At 34.6% G+C, this 21066-nt stretch overlaps 1 protein-coding gene across 3 annotated transcripts in view; it reads left to right on the forward strand.

Annotated features, from left to right (window-relative positions):
- Positions 1–3005, forward strand: part of LOC127853972 (uncharacterized) — a 42199-nt gene extending 39194 nt beyond the window's left edge. For all 3 annotated transcript variants that reach the window (XM_052388865.1, XM_052388867.1, XM_052388866.1), the window contains exons 3-4: positions 985–1192; positions 2314–3005. In XM_052388865.1, coding sequence (XP_052244825.1) covers positions 985–1192; positions 2314–2359 — 254 coding nt within the window. In that variant the 3' untranslated portion in view covers positions 2360–3005. The remainder of the gene's footprint in view (positions 1–984; positions 1193–2313) is intronic.
- Positions 3006–21066: the final 18061 nt, after the last annotated feature.

Consider the following 21066-nt stretch of genomic DNA (forward strand, 5'->3'; position numbering starts at 1 on the left):
CTGTGTGTATGTACAGAGACCAAAACCGCTAATGCATGGTCGATAATAAGTCATTAAATGCGTCAGGAATGGTGATCCCATATTATGTAATGGCTGTGAAATAATTTGCTATAGATTCTGGATAATGCCATTTCAATAAACTTGCATGTATATGGCGATTCTTGTCGACAGAAAAATATAAAGAAGATTCTTGTTCCGCAGGTGAGGGCCTTGGTAAGAAATGGCTATGCTAAACATCTCAATTCGATGCCAGTTTGATATTTGGTTAAGCCAATAAGCAGAACAATTTGCACTGTATCGGACGAGACTCTTCTTCATACCAATGAGCTGATATTTTGTGTTGAAAGCTAGATTCCGTTTCGTCTAATTCGAGTTCATCTAGTTCCCTGATTTGGATAATAATACAGTGTAGTAGTAGAACGACAAAGCCCCGTGTATGGTATCAATGAGGTATAATCCCAATTATGGAAACTACCCCGTTGAACTTCCGTCGGAAATACGAATTCGTATAGATGAAAAATTAATTGTCACAAAATGACTTTAATTCAAACATGAATCTGTATTACAAAGTAACAACATGTTGTCAACATGATGTTGAATCAATTTACTGTCGTGTTCTGCTGTATAGCCTCTAAAATTAGTTTATTGACTTTCTTGCATCTAGACAAAAGCCAGTTTGTTTACATTAGTCCACAATGTACGGCAGATCGTCACGTCTGCATATAGAAAAAACTGCTTATTTTAAGTGTCTGCAGTTATTGCACATGTGCAATATAGTAAAGTGTCACGTCTGCATGTATACAAGAGTCTGTTTAGTTGCATTGTCTTCGGAACTTGCAATTTATTGATTAATTAAAATTTTCTTTCTTGCATATAGACTAAGTGCTGTTTATATGCAGTCTTTTCAGAACTTGAAATATACTGTTTAGTTCTAACCTTTCGTTCATGTATACATCTAGGGAAAAAAGTAATATTTATTTCCAGTGTCTTCGGTCCCCAACAGCAATGACCAACTGCAAGCACTGTTCATGGACGAGTCCGATCAGGACACGGAGGACACGCCTACCCTCGAAGACTTCATAAACGTCAACGGAAAGTCCGACATATCATCAATGACGTCATCGCGGTGGCCATTTGCAAGCGGACGAGTATGCATAGAAACGGTTATAACCGGAGTATTCCGATGTCAACGGTAAATTGCTGGCATCTTCTAGAACCATTTTGGAAGCTTGTTTTGCATCAGTCAGTAGTTGTGCAATTTAAAACAAACGGGCTTAAATATTCATAATACTCTTTAATGTATTATATTAGATTAAAGTTTGAAAACTGTTAATAGCTGACAGAAACCATTCATCGTTAGATTGCGCGGTTAAACTTGAACGCGAACGTAATATAATTTAACAATAGGTTTCACAAGGTACTGGAAAGAGTTCCTGCATGTAATAGCACAAACAACTGTGTTTCTCTGTATTTTTTTCAATGCTCAACATAATATTATCTGCGTAACAATCGTGCTCTACCAATATCATCTAATACAAGGAGATATTTTTAGCGGTATATCTCCTTGTATTTACCCCGAACAACACATTGATTAAAACACCACAATCACCCTCAGTTTGGGAGCCACTGATTGCATAAAACACCCCCACCACAGTGAGACCCACAAATTGCCTTAAAGTTAAAACACAACCACCACCATACATTTAGGAACATTATATTGTACAGTAACATTGCTATCCTCACTTTAAGATCCTTATATTGCCGTCAACAATAACGTCATCCTAAGTTTTAGACCCTTACGTAGCCTACAAAATCACCACAGCCCTCACTTTAAGACCCTCATATTGACTTAACTCAACCACCATCCTTATGAACCTAATTATCAATTTCCTAAACCTAACCATTACACGCAGTTTGAGAATCCGATGTTGCCTAAAACAGCAACAACTCTCAGTGTAAGACCCTCATATTGTCTAAACACCGCCAGCCCCCTCAATTTAAGACACTCGTATTGCCTAAAGCACCAAAATCCAATTGCAGTCAGACCCGCATTACCCCCGACCTAAAACACCACCACCCCATCATGCGAAGAAACTTATTATGTCTAAAATCACCACCACCCTCACTGCAAGACCCAACTATTGACTGTAACACAATTAGCATCCTCAGTTTAAGACCTCCTCCTCGTATTCTGGAGTGAATAGAAATAAAACGCTTTCGGACTGACATGGAGGTCCGAAGTATCTATTCTGTATTATGACCCCACACGTTAAGTTTATTTTCTTCATAATCCTTTTCTGTTTTCTTTTTCAGACGCGGACGTACGGACAGTACAGTTGTCACCCTGGCGGACCAATGACATCGCCTTTCCATGCCGTTATTATTGATTCAACACAGCATCAAACCTGCTTTTTTTGACAGCAATTATCAAAATAACATACGCTCAGATTTGTTGTACATGTAAATTTGTGTCGGGTGGGTTTTAAGTCTATTTTTTTCTTAGCTTTCCAAAAAGGTCAATCAGGACTATCAATACAACCATGACTCTATGTATACATGTTCGTACCGGTAAATGCCATCACGCTTGTTACAGGTCAAATAAATACGCGGCAAGATGGATAATATATGATTTATTACACATTCTTATGTCTTAATGTTAAAAGAACTTAATTTCATTTGGAATTAAAAAAAATATTAGTCTCGGAGAAAGCGAAGATGATATATAAAAAACCTCTCAAAGTATTTCGCTCAATAAATAAGAACATTCTTGCGACGCTTATCTTATAGTATTTCAATGGTACATAAATGTTAACATGTTTAAATAGCCGGAAGGGCAAAGGTATATGTTTAACCATCGTTTAATTGTTTTACACACGTGATTACATGACAATAACAATGATCATGCTTTTGAGAAATTAACAAAGGAATCGAGCGTTTTGATAAATCAAAGAGTTATGTTCTATTTTATCTACAATGAATGAAAAGATTAAAATCTATAAAGTCTGTGTTTGCTTCTATTGTTCACCGTTGCGTGCATGGCAGCGTTGTTATAGTGTCAGGAAACTAGCAGTTACGCAGAAAGATGAAATGTGATTAAATAGATATTTGCATTTTTTCAAGAAAACTGTCGGCTTAACGCGATGCAGATCTTCGTAAGCATTCACTCACATTCAGGACTGTGAATTAATGCCTCAATTCCCTGCTATGAAACAAGAATTGTATGCGTACATGGTGGTATTCGATATATTTCATGTGGTACATTCGTTAAGAAAGAGGTATGGCATAGTAACACAATAACATAAATTTAAACATTTGACATATATATCTCCAGTAAAAAAGCAACAACAGGAATACAACTTAAAAAGTAAAAAAAAAGTAACCCTCAACTGGGCTCGAACCACTGACCCCTGGAGTCCTGGAATAAAAGTCATCCGCTTAGACCATTCGGCCATCGGTGCTCATGCTATGCGGGGATGTATTTTTAGTTGGTCCCGTTAGCGGCCGACTAAATTTACAGAGCATATTTTGCAAATCAGTATGTGGTTAGAAGGCTTAAGTACGCGTAAGAACCGCAACTCACTTTGCTAGGAACGATTACCGCTGCCTGTCTGCACTGCAGACGACGAATACTTACAAGCTGATATAGGTTACAGTACACTAAATAACCGTTTCATGAAGGGCTGTACTCTCTAAAAAAAAATACCATAGTTGACAGGAAGGCATGTTTTACACTTTAATCTAGTATTCGGGTGTTATCTTTCGGAGATAATGGTAGGGCATGAATAGGTGTTCACTACTGAATCCCTGAAATATGATAAACTTGAAGACTATAGTAAACCATCGCACTAAAAAAGGTTACACTCCACTAAGAAACGGCCGAAAAAAAAGTTGCAAAAACAGTCGATTTTGATTTGTGTCAAGTTCTTTCTTGCATTGAATATGACATATCTTTTTTATTGCATAAATCGATTCCGCTTAGAATGGCCTTTAAGAAAAGGTATGGTTATCGGGGTCTCTATGTGCCAAATGTTGCACTTATTTTGGCCTAAAGTTGTCGCTTTCACATTGAATTATATAGGGAAACTATTTAGTGTATTCTGACCTATAGACCATTCCACCAGGCGATCGGCAATATTCGCAAAAACTCGTAATTCTGCTCTCTTTCAGCTGACCACGCTAACCAATCAAATTATGTGGTATTATGTTTATCTTAAATCAGCATGGCGTCTGCTTTAACAGTTTCCATTGTTGAAATAAAAAATGTATTTTCAATCGGTAGTTTGCCGCAATCACTTAAAAAAAAATATCAGTTATTAGTTACTTTCCCAACATACATTCGGACTTTCGTTCAATCAAAGAAGTTTCATACGAGCTGTTCACAACGATCGATATCAAATTGAGGTTTATACTATCGATATTTTTAGATCAGAAATGGGTTTTTCCAAAAATTGGAGATTTTGTTTATGTCAATTACGGAAACTCAAAATCGTCCAAAAGTGCGATGTTTGATCATTATTACTGGAAATAAGGAAGAAATAATAGGATAATCAAATAAGAATAATGCGCACAAGCTAATCAAGAACGACAACAGCAAACAACTTCAGTGGCCGTCTGAGGCCATTAATAGATGTTGATAAACAAATAAGGCTAGTATTCCATCTATCCGTATCCGCATCCGTATCCGCAAAATCGTAATACGGACGCTATATTCCATTTATCCGCATACGTCGAGCGTATCTTTCTTTTTTGGGATAAAATAGAGGATATTTGTTGGATTCGGTGGATTATCGATTTTAATTCACGAGTGATCATAGAAAATATAGAAAATAATATTTTCACGAGTCGCACAGCCACGAGTGAAAATATATATTTTATATGATCACGAGTGAATTAATATTCGATAATCCACCGAACCCAACAAATTTTCTTTTTATTTTATGCTTTTTTTCACAGTTTATATACATTGTTAAAGGGTTTAACTAAATAATTTCGCTGGGAAAATGACGTCATTTCGTCAAAAAGATGACGTCATTTAATATAAACAGTGAAAATTATCGATAATTTTCACTGATAATTTTCATTTTTGATACAGTGAAATTATGAGTTTTAATTCACTGATATTTCTCTATAAACCACCGGAAAGCATAAAATAAAATATATAGTTGAAACTGAAAATTATAATGTAGGTAATTATTATGAAGGACAAGCGTGAATTTAAGTGGATATATAGTACAAATCATCATTCTTTCTGTAAAAGAATACAAATGATAAATACATGAAACATCTTCTTCTTGTGTCTTGGCTATGCTTTTCCAAACATTTGAAGTAACATCAGAGGCCCGATATGCAGAACTGCGTTGGTTATATAATTATGGGTAATTTTTCACGAAATCGATTAGTTTTTCAGTTGATTTTTGAGATGACAGCTTCCCTGATCGTGCTAAATGCCGTTCGTATCTCGTCCGCATCCGCATTAGAATGCTCACGTGAACGTTCTTTTGCAAACGCCTTTTGCGCGTGCGGGTATGCGGATGCGGATGAATGGAATAAGCGCAGTGCATTTAAACTTGTTCTATTTTTTGCGGATGCGGATATGCGGATGCGGACAGACGGAATAGTAGCCTATAGTGGAATGTGGTGTAATCTCGTTCATAGTGCATGTTGCTTCATTGAGGTGAAATTTGATATGCCTGGGAAACATTCATTTGTTCTCAACAGATAGCGGCGATCTTTTGTATTCACGGATGCTAACCATGCAATAGTAAAAGTGTTTACATTCACAGTTCTCAATTAATAAAACGTTAAACATGAGTTCACCAATTACTACAGGTATACTATAGACAACAACAAAAATGCTATTTAATCGCTAGACTTTGAAATAAAGTTTGCAATTTATGTTTCTCACCAATTAATACAGGTATATTATAGAAAACAACAAAAATGCTCTATAACCGCTAAAAGCCAATATAATAAACATCTAAATATAACAAGAAATATCTTTTTAAAAGGTAGTCAGCGTAAATACTGACTTTTAAATAAAGTTTGCAATTTACGTTTCTAAAATTAAATTGAAAACAAAAAGTTTAACTATTGTGTATGTTAACTTGTTAGTCACATTATTCACCGCATGAAATGTGTGTTATCAATCTATCATTGTGAAACCACACATTTGTGTAAGTAGATACAAATTATACTACGGAAGTACCACGTGTTAGTGTAAGTACATAACAATTATACACCGAGAGTGCACATCATATGTGTCCTCACTTGCCTTATTATGCGTGTATTTCTTTACCATCGAAAAATATCGTAAGTTAATATTTGATTTACACGCAGTTTTCTTTCGACACGTTTTAATCACAATTTCATAGCCGCGTCATGCAAAAATGGGTCTTATGCGTTTCGGCAAGCGTATGTTAAGCCCGACTTGTGCATTTGCGCAGTCTGCTGGCAATGCTGTTCGCAATAAAATCACCCAATGTGTTATGGTTATATTATGCATCTCCTGATTTGCTTTTCGATACAAAATTGTATTTAAAATAGCAAACTTGCAAATAAAAGCAGCCTATCCAGGCGTTTAGGAACGATTTCTAGACGTGCTGACCGAGTACGGCAACCATTTATGGGTGGATAATTAAACGATTTTCCTCCTATCGTGACACTATACTATTTGTTTGTTTGCTCATATTGAAAGCAAAACTGTGCTTATCGAAAGTTATTTATATATTCTCCTGACGATTTAGTGAACGAGTACTGATTCTGAAATTCAGTGAGATGGAGTTTGTCGCGTAATTGTAACTGGGCCACAATTTGTGTCATTTGAACATAAAGAGAGCAGTCCGGAATTCATTACACTGAATAGTGATACATCCTTTGCGCTGACCCCAGACACAACTGATGTCGCCAAAGTTCAGTGGTTTCATCTCGAATCAGCCTTTGAAATATTCGAATGCATTCATGCGTGTCTGCTGGCGTTATGTAAACGTCATTTAAGGTGAAAAGCTGGGTAAAACAGCTATGTCGAAAAATCGCATTAGTGCTCTATACCTATGTTTAGGTCAGAGTTGTTGACACCGTGTGAACTGCTAGGTAACAAGTAATGCATAAACAACAAAGTACGGGTCAAAAGGGCTGTCTTTATGACTATCTTATTCGTGAGTAAAAAGTATTGCTCGCAGAATTATTCTAAATTTATTTTCATCAATTATGTTATTGTATATTTAGATTTGTATATGGTGTCAAAAATCAAAAGTTTTGTACAGGAAATTTCCATAATGAAATTATATTTTTAGTAAGATAGATATTCGATATTCAAACAATATTCATTTAAAATGATTGTTGCAAATTATGTTTATATTCAGTTTTCATCACCATTTTCATCATACTTACTATGCTTTCTGAACGTCAACAAAAGGGCCACGTTTTTGTTATTTTGTCTAAGTTATTTCTATAAAATAAATAGGATGGTAAAAAGTGCATAAACATCTGGACCCGTGCATCAGGACACACTCTTTATACATTTGAATGGCTTGTGTTGATATCAAACTTGTTTTCACTTGTTAGTCGCATATTCACCGCATGAAATGTGTGTTATAATAGTAAAACCATACATTAGCATAAGTAGATACAAATTATACTAGGGGAACGAACACCATAATGTGTCCTCACATGGCTAATTAGGGTTTATTTCTTCATCATCGAAATATATCGTATGTCAATATTTGATTCAAACAGACTCAAATGTAAACAATTCTACCAGTGAAAATTGTCAAACTAATGTTTCATTCGCTGGAAAATGACAGACCGTTCAGGGTCCGAAAAATGCCTGAGAAATTTAATGATTTCAAACTGTTGTTTGAATTAACGCCAAATTAGCATGTAATTGAATAGTGTTCACTCGAAACAACACACAACAATCATCAAAATCATCAAATAGTCTCATTCAAAAATCCCTGTCAATTGCAATATCTCAGTGCGGAATAACAAAAATACAATTCAAAATAGTGCAGAAAATATATGACAACGCATCCAAAATATAACAAGTTGAAAGATCTATTGTATGTACTCCAGGCTGTAATGACAACCAGTACTTTGTAGTGAGTTTATCAGACCCCACTTCGCCACATGCAGTGACAATTGAACAGTCAAATGGAAATTTAGTGTGTGACGAAAAGTGTTTAAGATGGAAAATATTCGCTCACATCCTTGTTGCGGCAGAAAGTAAACCTGGGCTACTCCAAAGAATTAATCAACCTGGTATGAACCTTCTGACAATGAATACCCATAATTTACCAGCTAAATGAGGTAATAAAAATACAAAGAGTACTTCAAGACGCAAGGGAGCTTCAAAATCAAAACCTTAACCTCTTTCATACATGGATGATGATCATTCTGAACTTCCTCCAAAGCCTTCCGTTCCATCACAAAGTTGTGGATCATATACTGTATTTTTAATGCAATTTTGTAATGCAAACGTGTCTAAGTGTTTTGGATGTCAAGATCATCTAAAGACAAATAATGAGTGTCCACAAGCACCTGGTGATATGATAATAATATCGAAAATGAAGCGAGCGTTCTTTAAAGATGGCATCCAGATGGAAAGTCCTGCAAGTAACGTGTATTTTCATTTCAATGAGAACTGCATTCAGAACAAAGATTCATATTTCCTTCCAAGCTTGTTATTTTGTCCGGCAGATCTTAAACCTCATTTGAAACCTGTGGACAGGGAACGATTATCACCACTGGGTATTCAATGTGACTGAGTGCAGAAACAACATTATTATGGTGTACTTTCATCTCATCAAATTATGCAAAACTTGTTTCGAGTTTCCAAAGAAATGCAGACAAATATTGGTGTAAATTTAATATTCAAAGTTTGTTAATTTAGTAAATTGACACTTCTACTAGCATTATGTATTCAGATGTAATTAAAGATATTATAAAAAATGATTGCTGTTGATTAAATATGCAATTTCGAGAAATTACCAGTAACTTGCAGAAGAGCAAGGAAAAACAGTAATCTTAGAGGAAAATGATGTCTATGTGTAAAAGTGCAAATTATTTATTTGATTCATAATAAAAATACATAAATTTAACGTCAAATAAAGTTATTATTCAGTGTTTTAAATATTGTCTGTTTTTAGATTTGAATAACAAATGGGACATTCGGAATCGAATTTTGTCACGTTAGATTTGAAATCACACTGGTACTTCAAGTGTGTCACGTGGAATGTTTATTTGTAGTACAATGTGAGACATGACTTATAACGTATATGAAGTGAAAACACCAAAAATAAATAACGGTTGCGATAGACACCTATAAACTAAAAGATGCACATAATATCACTTTAAACTAAATTTAGATTTACATCGTGCATGCATGCTTTACATGCTGGCGAATTCGACTGTACAGACATTTTCGATTTCAGAATAAAATATCTGGCTTATTTCGCATTTTTTGACACATGTTCTTCTTAAGTTTTATTTTAATTTATATTGAAAAATATGTTTGATACGTTGTTTACGCATGTATATGTAAATTTATAAATATTTGACAAAATCGTATATTCTCGCTTTAAAACATAAACCTGTTCATTTTATATTAATTGTTCAGCAAAAGTTAGTCAAAAACATTATGTCATAACACATGTCGTATTATCTTCAGTATCAGGGGTGAATTCGGGCATTAACTGCCTACTATTCTTCGGAGATGACCCTAAATTTTCAGGATCAGGAAGCAGGATGGGTTGTCCTGAAATAACATGATTTAGGGACATGTGTTTTTGTCCTCAGGTCATGGAACATTCTGATTCACCACGAGGAAACATTTAATAGACAACTCCCTTTGAGATATCAGCATAAATACTATAGTAACTGGGTCTGGGAAAGCATGCACAGTTTCGATATCAGTGGAAATATTTCGAGCTCAACTATATAAAGAATATGGCGCACTCTCTTACACAAGTGCGTTGGTGTTTTAATGCTTTCAAAGTCCATTTCCATATTGTTTTGCACTTGCGCAGATCACAACCCCAACCCGGAGGCAAGAGAAGATAACTCTGAAATGTATTTTATTAAAATTATGCTCCTTTAGAAAACCACTATAAATTGTATTTAAGTGTTAAGTTTGCGTGGCACTTCGATATGATTCGTTGATATTCTAAGCATTATCAAATATTTTCCGGTGCAGTCCCATATACCGTTTCTATGCTGGCATTTGCTGGGACTATTTCGGCATAAGACCCCGGCAGATCTATCGCATTAGCCCCGTATCGTCCCGGTTGTCGCCGGTTACACCAAGCTTGAGTCTTTGTGAGATCCGGAAGCGTCCTGGCTGAGCACTGATTTTTCGATATACTGTAGCTTAACCAGAACTTTGCCGGCATTCACCTGGGCATTAACATCTGAGCCCCGGTTTGAGCCTACGAAGCTACGATAGTGAGACTGGGTAATTAGAGAAAATGATTCGCACGGAAAACTTGACCGTCGCAGAGCATACACAGAAGAGTAATTTACGACAATAATTCGACTTTTTTTCTTAGAAAACTAGAGCACACTTGAGTTCATCTAGTATATTTGGGCAACATAAACATGACACATAAAATCTTCATTTACATTACATTTTTTATTTTCAGAAAAAAAATTATAATGATAAATCACTGTATAGATTGTTTTCAATTACAAGTGCTATAACATTTCATTCGTTTATAAATCATTATTCGGAGCATTCTGTTAAACTGATCAAGTAATGTCTTATTCAGATATTTTGTCTTATACATTACCATAAATTAATGTTTATCTGAAGTCCAGTATAAAAACATAAACCTAAACTCAACGGTCACACAAACAAATGGATCCGAACATCCACCCACAAACAGAGGGTAAACCTTAAATCCTCTCTGATCACAGACCAGTAAGGGAATAATAACTTTATAATTTTCAATAAGGCAACATTGTTTACAAAGATGTGCTGCAGTCCAGCCAACGAGTCCAGTCCAGTCCATGAGTCCAGTCCACGAGTCCAGTCCAGTCCATGAGTCCAGTCCCGGTTTGCTAGACCGCCGGAGCTTACCCAGCGAATGCTATTAAATTTCAATTATTCTGACATGTCTATCATCCTTCGGGTGTCAAATGGCTTATAAAATGGAATTGAATAACAGCCAGTTTGTTTTCCCATTAATGTCAAGTAAACGATTAATGGGAAGTGTTTGAGAAAAGTGCACGTACTAGCGTCATGCTATTTTATTTTCATGGTTAACATGTTTTCATTTGTAACTTTTTGTTTTGATAAACTTTGTCCAGACTGTTTGATAAATGCATGGTGTAATTTGTTATTATGAATTGCTTGTGAACGTATGGGTTTATGTTTAAAGTATGTATTTGTTGTTCATGCATAAATTGGTTTGAAAAAAAGAGGGACGTTTGATCGCGCACCGACTGTCAAAACATTCGGTTTAGTTGAACAGAACAGTCAGCTTTAAGCAAGTTCCGGATTGTTGTCTGAAGAACGCACTTTAAAAGTGAGTACATTCATATTTTACATTGATCTGTTGAAAACTGACGATAATGTAATACATGTATGGTATGCTTTGTAAACGTAATATAGCACTACAGGGCTAGTTAACGTTGTTGTGCAAATGCACTTGCTGGCTTGTTTTGAAATTAGATTTTGGCGTTGTGTTGGTCAAGATTATTTGTATGTTGATTTGTTATTGATGTTATGTGAGTGATCGTTTTATTGAGATTTTGTTTTGAATTTGTATTTGTTTTATGTAGATGTATTTGGGTTTTTTTTCATTGAGATTTATTCCATTTGTTTATAGGAGTTTTAGTTGTAATTGACTTTAATCAGTGGAGACAGATTAAATGTTGGTATCAAAGAAATTTTATTCAGACTGAAATAATAAGTTAAAGGCAAGCTTCCCTATCTTGATATTAAGTGGCACCTACTTGGAGTTGAACACGGATTACTGATCCATAAAGATATTTGGAGTTGAAACCATAATAGCATACCCACATTTTTGAGACTGGAGTTGTTATATTTAATTCACTGGAATTGCTTTCGAAATTTTGATTATTTCCTGGGACTGACTTGGAGTTGAACAATGAAGTTGAACACTGGTTAATGATCTATTTATCTATTTACTCGGAGTTGAAACCGTAATGACATACCCACACTGTTGAAACTGGAGTTGTTACATTTAATTCACTGGAGTTGCTTTCGAAATTTTGATCATTCAACGGAACTGACTTGGAGTTGAACACTGTTTAAAGATCAATATGTCTGAATACTCAGAGTTGAAACCATAATGGCATATCCACACTGTTGAGACTGGAGTTGCAATATTTCATTGCTGGAGTTGCTTTCATAATGTTGATATTTTACTGGCATTGACTTGAGTTTAACGCTGATAACTGGTCCACATATCTATATGCTTTGAGTTGGAACCATAATGGCATACCCAAACTGTTGTGGCTGTAGTTGTTATATTTAATTCACTTTAATGTTTATCACTGACTGAAACTGACTTGGAGCTTATACTGGTATTAACTTGGAGTTGAACACTGGTTACAGATCCATATATCTGAATACTCGAATGTGATAGAATAATGGCATATCCACACTGTTGAGGCTGGAGTTGCAATATTTCGTTGCTGGAATTGCTTTAAAATGTTGTTTTACTGGCACTGACTTAAGTTAAATACTTGTTAATGATCAGTATATCTATATACTAGGAAATGAACCAATAATGGCATATTCACTCTGTTGGGCCTGGATTTGTAATATTAAATTTACAGGATACACGTAATTACTTGCATGGACTGTTAGATTGCGTTATCTATATAGTTTGTGATATACCATGAAGTTTAATGATCCAGCATGAGGCTGAAGTATAATAATAACAAACATTAGAAATCCCAATTTTTGTCATCATTATTGTTTGGAGTGTGCTCATGTCAAGTATCAACATGGCTTACTTGCTGTTTACACATGCTGAGTACTGTCAAAGTGATGAACGCTTGCCTTGCGATGCAAGGGGTAAACAGTGTGTTCCATGCTGTATGATTTTCTTAGTTTATGTAAAAAATGTAAAAGCCTGCTAGTCAGATTAATACTGACGATCTTAATCATATCATTCAGGATGGTAGTAGCTTATACATGCCAGTGAACACTGAACAGACTGTTTCTGGCTTTGTGAATCCACAAATTTACCTGACAGAATTGTCTATAGGGGTAAAAATGTGTATGTTCAGCATAAAGGTGTGATGTCTGGGGTTATCAGATGCTTGGGTGATATTAACTTAGAAGAAGCCGGTTTATTTTCACTAGACGTTGCATTCACAAAAAGTTTTGCAAGTTGCAATGACGTAATTTTAGTTTTTGGTGGGTTTGCTATTGCTATTCAGTATGAAAGAAAAAAACATGTTTTTATGTGTTCGATAGTCATGGTAGAAATGAAGATGGTCTTTGTTGTCACGATGAAACTTCTGTTCTAGGAGAGATGCATTCTTTAAAAAATGTGTGCACTTTTATTGAGAATTTGGTTTCTTCTTGTGGACAATGCCCCAGGTCTGTACAATATGATATGCACTCCTTCATTTTAACTGTCCGCTATCAGCCAAAGTCAAATGCAGTGCATATACTGGACAATCAAAAGAGTTTTAAGAAAAATTCTAAACGAAAGCAGGCAAATTCAAGTGTTGGGCAGAAATGGCCTTATTTAATGGAAAACATGAAAGGAAAGTCATTCACGGGTTGCATAGATGATAGATTTGTTCCGGATAAGTTTGTAGATCTTGCTTCAAAGTTTCACTATCTTGTAAGTGAAGGGCCTGATTATGTCTGTTCAAGCAGCTCTCAAACCTTTTTTAGGTATTCTATGAAAAACTGCAAAAAAATATAAAGTAATTTGGAGAAAGTTTGCCCTTACCTGTCAGATTGTAAAAGTGTTTATCATGTTGAGTGGAATTGCAATGGTTGCTATAAAATTATATGCAAAGGTAAAACACCTCCTTTTTGCAAACACAATGGCTTGGCATTTCCTGTTAAACCAAATGAGTTGAAATTATCAAATTTGGAAGAAAGATTGGTTTCTCCAAGATTGCCATTTATGCAGCTCCGTAAAATGCAAAGGGGATGGTCAGTTAAACCCGAGGGAAATATTGTAAATGTCCCTGCTGATGTAAACAGCACAACTAAGTCACTGCCTAGAATAATGAGTGAACGTGACACTATAATGATAAAGTTGAAGCGTAAATTGGCTTACAAACACCATGTATTATTTGAAAATATTAGGCCCAATAAAGTATTTGAGGCTGCAAAATGGTTAGTTGCAAATAGCAGCATTTGTAGAAATGAATGAATTGTTGTAAATGAAACTTGGCTTGAGCAGCCACAAGAAAATTTTATCCCTCCGGATTCTATGTGCCAGCAAGGAAAGGATGATATTGATACAGTTGATAATGACAATCACTCAGATTCCTGGACAGAAGATGATAGTTTTAATGATCGATTATTTGGCAATTTAGACACATGTCTACAGCCCTTCGATTTCAGAGAATTTAACCAGGTGCTTTGTGTAGCTCCAGGAGAAAAAAATAGTCCTGTCAGCTTATTTCAAGACTTTCATTCTGAAATACTCTCATTTCAATCAATTTTCTGTGGAAAGCAGCCACGTCTTGATAATTCACAGCGTTTGGTACCATTGCATTACAGTGATTTTGCAAGTGGGAGTTAAGAAATGTTGACAGACGAGTTGCTAAATGTATTCCAAACATATTTTTTTAAGTTGAAACGTCTGCAAATCAAACAAGTTTTTTAAAGCAAATTATGTGAGGGTAATATAGACAATAAGAGTGCTCAAGAATGTCATAAACATAAAACGTTCGCAATTTTCGAAAGTATCAAATGAATTTCGGCATATGATCCTATTTAAAGATTTGATGAAATAAGCGCCCAATCAAGACAGTTGTATTCAAACATGCGAAAATCACCTTACACGGTTTGCACGCGCCGGGTACAGCTATTTTCGGTTACAACTTCTAGATGAAATAAATGAATTTCTTTGTCCTGATAAAATGCGCGCGAAAATTGGCGTGGGTGTATTTATTTTTAAATAAAAAATGTGTAGCGGGTACAACATTGAGATCATTTGATTTCCATTAAAAGTTTTGTTGTGAATTTCATCTAAAGTTGAAATATCTCGCGAAATATTTGGCATTGCCATTAAGAGTTAATAGTAATTGATCATTTAAACGCTTTATTAACGTTTCCGACGTTATTTACTGTAAAAATTTAAGTACGCATACGTGTGCCCATACATATATTATAATATATACATGTAGTATATGATTTTCTTTTGTACATGTACATTTAAAACGCGTGAATGACCCTCGCAGACAGGTGTTTACGGTGGTTGCGCAGCATCCGCGGTGATCACAGGTGATCCAATTAACGATATTATTATTAGATATAAACAAATGTGACAGGATAAATGTTGCAATAATGAAGTAATGAATCCAAAAAAATCAATCTTAAAACGAGTTACATGTTCCTAGCTTAAAGATTTAGCATCTTATTTTTTTTCTAGCCACAGGAATTTAAAGCTGGTTCGGTGGCTGTGGTATAGTGGATGGGGTGTCTGCTAACTGGCTTAGTCACTGGGGGGGTCTCTGTATTGATCCCTTGAGTGGGTGAATTCTTAAGATAACCATAAAGATTTACTATGGCGTACCATTTGGGTTGAAAGTCAAGAAGACCTACAAGGTAAAAAGAGAAATGTAAGTCGAAGTACAATAATTGTACGTCGACATACACATATAAAGTACACTTCGAAGTATATATTTGTACGTCAAAGTACAATTTGTACTTCGACATACATGTTTGTACTTCGACGTACACATTTTCTGAACAGCCAATCAAGAATTTAATGCATTGAAATATATTATATATAAATTTGAAGAAGATTCAATTGTTACCTTTTAAAATTAAAATTATTCAGCATATTGAGAGTATTTATTGAACATGCGGGGCGGAGTATCACGACCGTCCAGTGCATTACTGTGAAGAAAATTCCCAACGGTAACCAAACAGTTACCAAAAATTAACGGGATAAATAATGTATAATAACCTCCCCGTTGGTCGTATTTTGTGATAACCATAACTTGCTTAAGTCAGAGGTTAATTCCGCCACGCCAGGTCAATAAATACGCACAATATCTATGAGTTAGCGGTCGAAAGTCGCATAATTTGGTATAAATTATAAAAGTGCAATTTAAAGTGGTCAAAGTAAAGGGTCAAGGTCGCTTTGATCAGTAATGTTTGGCTGATTTCAGCTCCTGTTCAAATTGCTCTTTTTATAAGAAATAGTGATAGTAAATAGTAATGTTTGGTGCTAAACATTAGGTGAATATATCTGGAACGCATGGGATGAATTAGTTTCTTCAAAAAGTGGATATAAATAGTGATATTTAGTGAAAATCTGTATCTTGATGTGTAAAAAACATGGATTTTTAAGTGCATTGAGAAGATCCCTGGACACCTTAGATATATTGGATTAGCAAAATAACTGTACATTCAATTAGCATTTACCTGTGCAATTGTATACCTCATCATGAGTGCTAACGGTAAATCGGATCAAGCTCAATTAAATTTCAAAGGACAAAAGCCTCAAACTAAGCCAGCAACAAAGAAACAGCGTGCTGACTCTAATAACAGCAACAATAACAGCATGGAAGAGTTGTCAAGTATTCACACCCAACTAGAAGTCATGACAGAGGGAATATGCCATTTGAGGGATGATCTCAAAAGCATGTTAAAAAAGGGAGAAATAGAAGAACTTATTATGAACACAGTCACCACAATTATGGGGAAAATAGAAGAAACAATGATAAAACGTATCGAAACTGAAACGAAGAATATAACAAAGGAATTCAAAGAACAAATAGCAGGCCTTGAATTTGAAAATGAACAACTAAAACAAAAAATGGATGAACTCAAGAGCAGTAGCACAAAAGCAATAAGTGAGCTGCAAACACAAGTCGACAAAAATTATGACACCAGCAGAGATGCACTTAAGCTGGCTAATTACAATGAACAATATTCTAGAAAGAACAATGTGAAAATCATGAATATCGAAGAATCACCCCAAGAATCAGAAACCAGTCTTATCCAAACCATTTCTTCCATTCTAAAGACAACCGCAGATGTCGAACTGAAGCCAGAGGATATTATAGCAATCCACCGAATTCCAACCAAGAAGGGCAACATTCGACCAATACTCCTGAAATTGCGAAACAACAATGCAAAATCGTCAATAATGAGAAAACGAACACCGATGAAGGCGAAAGGATTCAGGCTAGTCGATGATGTTACCCAGCGGAACCAAGGGCTTATCAGTAGGCTATTTTTACACCCAGACATAAAGAGCGCATGGTTTTTCAATGGTTCAGTCTTCGGTCAAACCAACTCTGAGGAACGCATAAAGTTTGACATTTTCGACAATATCGACAATACTATCAGTGCTTTCCGGAACAGAAACAGGAAGCCGATGACGGGAGTCAGTGATTAGTGGTGTGACAATCATGGAAACTCTACAAACTGTAGATTTTGTACTGCACATTTTTAACCGGTATGTAAACCACTTCTCACTGTGTACTTTTTTGTCGATTGCCGTGAAAAAGACATCAAATAGTCTAAAGCATTGTTTGTCTTTTTATATACCGTATACACATACTCTAGATTAACATTGTACACAAAAGGTTTTTTTTTGCCTTTTTAGTTACAAACTCTTTGTATATAACATAAACGTTTTGTTTTTTTTCTCAATCTAAATATTTATTATACTATGTTGCATAAGTTTCCGATCATACTCCGTATGTGTACAATATCAAAGTTTATCATATCACATAATGTGATTAACTAATTTGCTGGGGATTAGACTGATTTTATTTAACCTATTTATCGCTCTTTGCTACATTATTTGATACATAAATTACTAATTTGATGGCTAGATTAATGTGGTTACTATCATGCTAGATTTTTACCGTCTTTAATCTCATAAGATGTCCGTCCACCTGTTGATTGTCCATCCATAACTATCATGCTAGATTTTTACCGTCTTTAATCTCATAAGATGTCCGTCCACCTGTTGATTGTCCATCCATAACAATGTGGATGTTCCAAATTAAGAAGTTAATGTGATAATATTAATAAGGCCATTATCATTGTTATTTTTGGAAATTGTTAACATATTAATGGGATGTTAACACTTATTTTTATTTGAAAGTGTTTGTGAAAAATATACTCGCAGTATTAATTTATTTTTGTTTTTGCTGTGTTAAATAGCATTTTAACAATGAACAGACATGTGTAATTCATTAACTCTTGTTAACACTAGATAGTAAGATGACCAATAGTGTTTTTGTTTAGTCTTCCTCGTGGAACGCAGAGGTATTTACGCAAACGTACTTTTAATCCATATATCATAAACTAAAGACCACTCTTTCTATCAATATACAGTTGACGTAATAACGTTTTTCTCGTGGATTCCGTGAACAACTGTACTCTACAGAATGATATCGATGTGAAATGTCTTTCTTTAGGGTAATTTATATAACATGTTTTCTACCATAGAAAATAATACTCATTCAAAAAAATATAGATTTTTAAGACATAACATACAATATACTAAATGAGATTAGTAGATATTACTAACACATAAAGATAATGGGAAAAAAAACATGTTGCCGTGTTGAAATTGTTTGTTATATCGCTTGTTGTAGTGTTTTTACAATTTGCATCGTCTGCACAAGCTTTGGAGACGACCCACAAAATGAAAAGATCTAAATAAACACAATAACTATTTAAGCTCTTTGTTGATACAAACACCCCGTGTTTGCTCCAATTAATTGAACTATTGCTCAGCCTACATAACTGTATAATTTATCGATGTTTGCTATGACTTTTTGTGTGTTGTCTAAATATTGCTGCCTATAATAATATTGGATTAGACAATTAGTGGGTAGACAATTGAATGATCAGTTTGAGAAATTGAATATTTATCTATAGCATGTTTTTTTTTTTACCTGATGTACCGAACATTACTGTTTTATATTTAGGGCAATTTTTCGTGCACCGTTTGTACACTGAATATGTTTTATTTCTCACTTTTCTTGTCATTCTCTTTATCCTTTTCTGTTAATATGTTTATGTTTGCCATGCTGTGTGTTAGGTTAAGGAAAGTTTTCAGAACTTTATCATATTTTTATTGCCTTTTTGTTTGTTTGGACGAAGATAAATTGTATTGTACATTGACTGCGACCATGTATTGTGCATTGACTGCGACTTTGTATTGTGTATTGAATGAGATTATGTATTATGTATTGACTGCGGTAATTGATAATGGCTTGTGTTGTCTATGGTATGTTAACAAAACTGTACTCTTTTGTATTGAAAATGAGTAATTTAAAGATTGTATCATACAACTGTCGTGGTCTTAATGATGTTTCGAAAAGAGCTGATGTTTTTAAATATCTGAAAAGTCTAAATGCCCATATATATTGTTTACAGGATTGCCATTTCACTTCTTCAATGGAAAAACAAATCTACTCAAATTGGGATGGTGAATGCTATTTTAGTTTTGGCACTTCTAATTCAAGAGGAGTATGCATTTTATTTAATAAATGTTTGGCAAATCTGAATGTTAAAGTGCACAATCAAGAAAAAGATACAAAGGGAAATTTATTAATTCTTGACTTAACAATAGATGACCATAGATTTACTTTGTGTACTCTTTATGGACCAAATAATGATACTCCTTTGTTTTATAGTAAACTGTTTAATGTAATAGAGACCATAGGAAATGAGTCTTATATTTTATGTGGAGATTTTAATTTAGTTCTTGATGTCAACATTGATTATGCCAACTATAAAACATTGAATAATAATAAGAAGTCAAGGGAATTGTTATCTTCTGTAATCAATGATAAAAACCTAGTAGACACTTTTAGAGCCATAAACGGTGATGCAAAATGTTTCACTTGGCGAAAGCCTAACACTGTCCAACAAGCCAGACTGGACTTCTTTTTAACAACTAATGATTTTAGTCAGTTTATCAGGAAATCGGAAATACATGCAAGTTACAAATCAGATCACTCCCCTATTACTTTGGAATTGAATTTCAGCAAACTAGAACATGGAAAGGGACTGTGGAAATTTAATAATTCGTTACTTCATGACCTAGAATATATTCAATGTATGAAACAAAAAATCGAAGAAATTAAGCAGCAATATGTCTTACCTGTGTATAACATTGAATATCTTAATACTATAGAAAATGATTTAATACAGTTTACCATAAATGATCAACTGTTTTTAGAAACTTTATTAATGGAAATCAGAGGTAAAACCATATCATATTCAAGCTTCAAATCCAAAAAGAGAAAAGAAAGAGAATATTATATTTTAAAAGCAATTGAAGACATTGAAAAACAATTAACTAATGAAAACATTGAAGAGCTCAATCTATTGCATCACGAACTCTCAGGCATACGGAATATTAAAATGAAAGGCGCTTTTATTAGAGCCAAGGCAAAATGGATTGATGAAGGCGAAAAACCCTCAAAATATTTTTGTAATTTAGAAACACATTATGCATCTAGTAAAAACATCCCTTTTATTGAAAACGATGAAGGTCAACGGCTTTTCGACAATCATAGTATTTTAAAAGAAACTGCCAAATTTTACAAAACATTGTATACAAAGACTGTTATTAATGACTCTTACAATATACAGGATGACCTTAAAGGCATAAACACAATTAAATTAAACACTGAACAATCCCAATCGTTAGAAGGTCTTCTAACACTTAAGGAAATATCAATTACTTTAAAAAACATGAAACATGACAAAAGCCCAGGATCAGATGGTTTTACAGCAGAATTTTTCAAAGTATTTTGGAAAGATTTAGGTCACTTCATAGTGAGAAGCCTCAACTATGGTTTTACCTCTGGAACCATGTCAGTTACTCAAAAACAAGGTATAATCACATGTATACCTAAAGATAA

Source organism: Dreissena polymorpha, chromosome 12 (genome assembly GCF_020536995.1).
Source record: "Dreissena polymorpha isolate Duluth1 chromosome 12, UMN_Dpol_1.0, whole genome shotgun sequence".
Taxonomy (NCBI): Eukaryota; Metazoa; Mollusca; class Bivalvia; order Myida; family Dreissenidae; genus Dreissena; species Dreissena polymorpha.